At 44.9% G+C, this 6278-nt stretch overlaps 1 protein-coding gene across 1 annotated transcript; it reads left to right on the top strand.

Moving 5' to 3' along the window:
• The first annotated feature begins 128 nt into the window (after window positions 1-128).
• cacng3a (calcium channel, voltage-dependent, gamma subunit 3a) lies at window positions 129-5328 on the top strand. Its single transcript, XM_084005488.1, has 4 exons — window positions 129-660; window positions 3530-3613; window positions 3703-3843; window positions 4134-5328. The coding sequence occupies exons 1-4, from the start codon at window positions 450-452 to the stop codon at window positions 4697-4699; spliced, it is 1002 nt and encodes a 333-aa protein (XP_083861614.1). The 5' UTR covers window positions 129-449; the 3' UTR covers window positions 4700-5328.
• Window positions 5329-6278: the final 950 nt, after the last annotated feature.

Raw genomic sequence — 6278 nt, 5'->3', positions numbered from 1 at the left:
CACACACACACACACACACACGCACACACTGGAGGGGGCGGGGTTATCGTGCAGTTAGCCACACAGAGTTGAGCTCCAACTAAGTAGATGAGGTCCAGGATCGTTGCTGCTGCAGCTGCTTTCTGTTTTCTCCGAACAACTTTTTGTTGCATCGAGGATTTCGGCCTTTCTTCCCCACTTTTCACACTTGGGCCTCCATGTTCTCCTTACTGACAAAACATCCAAACCAATTCTTATGCATGTAGTTGAGAGGAAAACCCGCACAGTTGCCCAACTACACGCGCAGGCCTGTAGCGCAGGTTCGCAAGAAGATGTGCACAAAATCTGAGTTTCCTTCCGACTGGATCCGCATAAAGACGAGACACCGGGGGGGAGTTTTCAACAGTTTGTAAACTCCTCGTTGTGGAGGAGGAGGAGGAGCAGGAGGAGGAGGAGGAGGTCGGGCCGATATGAGGCTGTGTAACCGGGGTGTGATGATGCTGCTGACCACGGCGGGGGCTTTCTGCGCCTTCAGCCTCATGACCATCGCCGTGGGCACGGACTACTGGCTGTACTCCCGCGGGATGTGCCGCTCCAAGAACCTGAACGACAACGAGACCGTCCGCAAGAACGAGGAGGTCCTGACCCACTCCGGTCTGTGGAGGACCTGCTGCACTGAAGGTAGGACGTCCTTCATGTTCACGTCGGTGTCTGCGACCAGAAAGGGGGATTTGAAACTCACAGCAACACTTTACAATATAGCAACGTCACATACATCACGGTTTTTTCGATTTAATCAATAAATAACCATATATATCAAGTGGTGGAGGAAGTATTCACATCCTCTATGAAAGAAAAAGTAACATTTCAACCATTTAATTTGAATTTAACCTACTTTAAAGTAAGTAAGGTCCAGCATTGAACATTAGTAGGCTGTAAGTACTTTTGTACTTTGCAAAAAGTACTTATAATGTCAAAATATCTGTATTGTGCTGTACTTGATACAGAAACATGTTATCCTAGCATATTCTTGAATCATTAGTGTGTAAAATTAATAAGTTAATCACTAAAAATGCATTGTTTTGGTGCTCATCATATGTTTTGTATGTAAAATCTTCATATAAAGTAACTTGAAGTTGAAACTGTGAAGTGGAAATACTCAAAGTAAAGTGCATCAAAACGGTGCAGTACTAAAGTACAACACTTGAGTAACCGCTGGTGATGTTTTTTTATTTGTTTATTTTTAATGAACAAAAACGGAGGGAAACAAAATTCACGGGGAAACTTGATTTTCTTGCAACACATTGCAGAAGCAGTGAAACTGAAGGTTTGTTCCGTGGCGTTTGAGCTAAAAGAGACGTTAATAACATTTATTAACCAGACTTTTGAGCCAAAAGCAGTCAGTTAAAAATACATTTGAGGCTTCTACTTTATTTTTATCTCTCTTTCTGATGAAAAACGGTTTCGTCGGCACCGACTGTCTTCAGAGAACCTTCTCTGGCTGCAACCCATCTCATATTTTAGCCCTGATGGATTCACGAGAGAGAGAGAGGGAGATGAGTTTTAAGGCTCGCATATGTGATGGATGGAAATTACCATTTTAATTATTCACCACTTTTTAATATCACCACTTTCTCTAACCCCGTATTCTCTGTTTGCTGTGCTTTTCTCAATGAAATGGAAATATTCAGCTCTCCCTCCCTCCCTCCCTCCCTCCCTCCCTCCCTCCCTCGCTGCCCCACTATCACTCAGCTCCAAAATGGTTTAATGGGAAGGTAACAAAGCATGCAGAGGACATCAATGCATCAACAATCCTGTGTGTGTGTGTGTGTGTGTGAGTGTGTGTGTGTGTGTCGGTGTCATAAAAAGCCAGAAGCAGACAGACAGACGGGTATCTGAAGGCTCTTTGTGTGCACAATAGCTTTTAAAGGATGAGGCGGCAGTGTTGATTTCTTTCAGGATCAGACATGACAACAATAATAAATAGTGACATAACAAAGACATGGACACACAAAATAAAAATACACAAGGACAGCAAAGGACAGCAGATTGATGTACGCTTGTGTGCACTTATGAAACACATCACTTCACAGACATCTACAAAGGGACGTCTGAGTTATTTCCATGTCAGGAGACAAAACACAAACTGTCCTCCAAACTAACCATTGGAATAAAGACTCATTGTGCCAACTTGTCAGACAAACATGCTGCAGAACACAAAAGGCTCACAAGACATCTCTATTCTTGCTGAGAGTGAGGGGAAATGTGTGAAAACAACATGTTACCTCGTCCCTCTCTTTAGTCCTGACAGTAATTTAAAACCTCTCAGGAACTTTTCTCTCTGACCTGTTCTCTGGCCGAGTTGTAGCTTACTGAGTGAGTTTTATTTTGGTCACCATGGTCACCGAGTCACATCATCAATACTGGTCAATCAGTGCAGCACACAGGGATACATTTATCAATACATCCCAGTGGGTGCAAATGGTGAAAGGCACCACTGGGCCAGAGGTTACTGAGAGCAGGGAATCATGTGTGCCGCTGAGTTCTGACTCTTCAGAGGACGACGCCTTTATAGGTTATAATGTGGGTTCCAAAAAGGGTTCTACCTGGAGGGCTGATGTTCTACCAGAACCGTTGGGTTGTTCATTAAGCTCTGTTCACACCATGAGGCTACAAGTCATTTTCAATGGAAGCTACAAAAGGACGACCATACTGTGTATAAGAAGTTGGTTGGCCCGTTGGTTTGCGGACTACGGTTTTGAAGCCTCGAGTTCAGCACTTTGGCCGTCGCCATCTTGGAATTTTCTGCAACCAGTGAAGGAAGTGACCATATTTGGACTGCGGAGGAGGGACGTGTGGATCTGACGAACACAAGCGCTCCAGCGACACTTCAACGGCGAGCTGGCCACGCTCTGCCGTTCTACCCTTAGACCTCCCAGAAACTGTGATGGTGAACAATGATCATCAGTCCTGGCCCTTTAGAAGACGCCTGGGAAACCCTGTGTGGTTCTAGATGAACCCCTTGAAATATCAAAGGGTTCTTGGTCGAACTCCCTGGGTGTGGGACTAGAAATTGGTTCTCTGTAGAACTTTAATAGAGTTTCTAGGATGAATCGCTTCTTCTTACCTTGAGTATTACAAGAGCGCACTATCAACACTAATTTGAGTTCCGTTGAGTCTGATTGTACGAGAAAACACTCACTTAGCATTGTTTATTATGGGTTTTCTCCCTTGTGAAGTAAAAATCGAGATGCAAAAATCAGAGATTTGAATATGTTCCTCGTTCACGACGCTGGTGTAAAGTCAACAAAGGTATTTGAGAAGGAAAGAAAAGAAATGTCTCCGTTAGCCTCTGTGTGTTCAGCAGGGAGAAAATTCAATACAGCCCATCAGATGGTTTCATCACATTTAGCAGCATTATGCAAGTCATCATTACACAGCCTGCAGAAGGTCAATATACAGTGAGGTCATGCTATAAAGATGACACGGAGCCAAAGTAGCAATCAGACGGATGTTCTGTAATGTATTTGTGTCCTCGTCTCTTCTGCAGGGTCGTTTCGGGGCGTTTGCAAAGACATTGATCACTTTGCTGAAGATGCAGACTATGAGCAGGACGCGGCAGAGTATTTACTAAGTGGGTAACACATTGCAACTGTGAGATGGGAGACGAGCTGTGATGGAAGTCTCCGGGTATTCAGATCCTGCATTCTCCTCTTCCCTCAGGAGCGGTGCGAGCCTCCAGCCTCTTCCCCATCCTCAGCGTGGGCCTGCTGTTCCTCGGAGGCGTGTGCGTCGCTGCCAGCGAGTTCTACAAGTCACGCTACAACGTCATCCTCTGCGCCGGCATACTCTTCGTCTCTGCAGGTCACACACACACACACACACACATTGATTGATTTTATTTTGGATTTAAGAGACAGAAACATAATCCAAAGAATAACATGTTAAAGACACTTATTTCCAACATGGTCTTTGGTGTCAACATATAAGACAAAGACACAGAAACACAGAAAAAAATGCATAGTAAAAGCACAAATAGGGAATAAATAGACATGATAAATCAGCTCGCCTTGTTCCATAAAAAGCTGACTTTGAATGTGCATGCACCATCTCTCCCCCATCTGACCCTCGTGCACTGATCCAACCTCTTCCAGGTCTCAGTAACATCATTGGCATCATCGTGTACATATCGGCCAACTCCGGCGACCCCAGCCAGAGTGACAACAAGAAGAGCTACTCCTACGGCTGGTCTTTCTACTTCGGGGCTCTATCCTTCGTGCTGGCTGAGATGGTGGGCGTGCTCGCCGTGCACGTGTTCATAGAAAAACACCGACAGCTGCGCACCAAAGGCCGGCCGTCCCTCATCAAGCCGCCCATCTCCCGCAGCTCATCCTACTACCGCAACCGGTACTACCAGAACCGCTCCCGCCGGTACAGTTACCGGAGCAACCACAGCGCGGGGGACACCGTCTCGCACTCTTTTCGAGCGTCCCTGGTGCGAGACCGAGAGCCGTCCATCTCGGCCGAGTCCAAAGGCCTGGCGGGTTTGCCGACGCCGGTGACGGTGGGCTCGGAGTTCATGCTCTACACCTTGACCTCGCCGCTCAAAGACGGCAGCGTCGACATGGATGTGGATGATTTAACCACGGCGGCAGCCCACGACAACACGGAGACGCCGCCCGGGAACAACGCCGCCAACAGACGGACCACGCCTGTGTGAGAGGAGGCGACGTGGAGGACGAGCGGAGGATGAATACAAACTTCTCTTTGGGGAGAAGACGCAGTGAACGGAAGTCTTTCTTGGTAAAAGGAAAAGAGGAAAGACTTTGGAGACCGGAATAGGTCAGCATCGAGTGATCTGTCAGAGAAGAGTGAAAAAGATCACAACCACTGTTTCCCAGAGCCCTCTTCAAATAGATTGTGTTGTCAGACCAACAGTCAAAAAGATATTCAATTTACTATAATAATAAAAAACGTGTGTGTGAAGCTGGAATCAGAGAATGTTTGGCTTGAAATACACATATTTTTGTGCTCTGTGTGTGTCATTCTGCTATGTATTCCAGTAGCTACACTATATCTACAGTAGGCTGTATCTGTAGTCCATGTGCGTGAGACAAACAGGTATGCAGAGAGAGAGACAGAAAAGAGGAGCGATAACAAACTATCACATAGAATAGGAATAACAAACCGTGTCCTGTTCCTGTCCTCCTTTTTGTGGGCCAAAGCTCATAATCGAAACCCCATTAAATGCATTAGATCTCTCTTTCTGTCTCTCTCTCTGTCTTTGTTTGTCTGTGTGTTGCATAAGCCTGTGAGCATTAGTGTAACACAATCTGCCCTCAAGGTTAAGTCACCGAGTCTCTGTTTACATCAAATAAAGTTTATGTATTAACACAAAAAAAAAGTGCTTTTGGAGAGCAGTTCAGTGTGGTCTGAGGTGTTTTTTTGTTGTGCGTGTGGGACAATATTCAAACATCTGCCCTCGCATAACAGAACCAAATGTCCAAGTAGAAATACACAAACAATCAAAAATAATTGAACCCCTTCCTGATAAACATTAAGAGCCTTTGTGTGCGTGTGAACCTGCATGAGTAAGCTTTGTTAGAGATAGAAGATAGGACAGTACGGACAGCTTCAACAACAGTACAACAGCAGGCGGACTGAGGCGTTACCATGGTAACAGCAGCAGCAGCACCATCATCAGCATGCATCCAAGGGCAGTTTGATGAAAACGATTACGGTGTCATCATAAACTGACCGCACAAAAAAAACAACATTTTAAATGGGTTCACGTTTATTTACTATTCCGGGAGGAAGCCACACTCACTGAGTAGAAAGTCTTGTATCTCTTTTATGTATCATCTCACATCCTTTTGCTCATTAGTAGCCGATAGTTTCCTGGCAGTGGTAGGATTCGAACCAACAGCCATAGAGACTTGAATCTTAACAGCACCTTAAACACATTATAAAGCAGAAAAAAAGCAGAATAAAGCATGTAATATTACATATCGTGGTTGCAGAGGTATAACGTGTACATATACTTCAGCTTTTATTATTACCTTATAAACCCTGTTCTACGTGGAAGGACGCTGACGAACTTTATGTTATGTTGCAAAACACTGGCAGCGGCGGGATTCGAACCAACAGCCATAGAGACTTGAATCTTAACAGCACCTTAAACACATTATAAAGCTGAAAAAAAGCAGAATAAAGCATGTAATATTACATATCGTAGTTGCAGAGGTATCACGTCACGTGTACATATACTTCGGCTTTTATTATTACCTTATAAACCCTGT

Source organism: Eutrigla gurnardus, assembly GCF_963514095.1.
Source record: "Eutrigla gurnardus genome assembly, chromosome: 3".
NCBI classification, from domain to species: Eukaryota; Metazoa; Chordata; class Actinopteri; order Perciformes; family Triglidae; genus Eutrigla; species Eutrigla gurnardus.
Note: the sequence above shows the minus strand (reverse complement) of the source record. Positions and strands in the feature narration are given on the sequence as shown.

Coding starts and splice junctions, on each gene's coding strand:
- cacng3a (XM_084005488.1), top strand. CDS start 450: ATGAGGCTGTGTAACCGGGGTGTGATGATGCTGCTGACCACGGCGGGG. Junction 661..3,529: donor GAGGACCTGCTGCACTGAAG/GTAGGACGTCCT, acceptor TCTCTTCTGCAG/GGTCGTTTCGGGGCGTTTGC. Junction 3,844..4,133: donor CATACTCTTCGTCTCTGCAG/GTCACACACACA, acceptor AACCTCTTCCAG/GTCTCAGTAACATCATTGGC.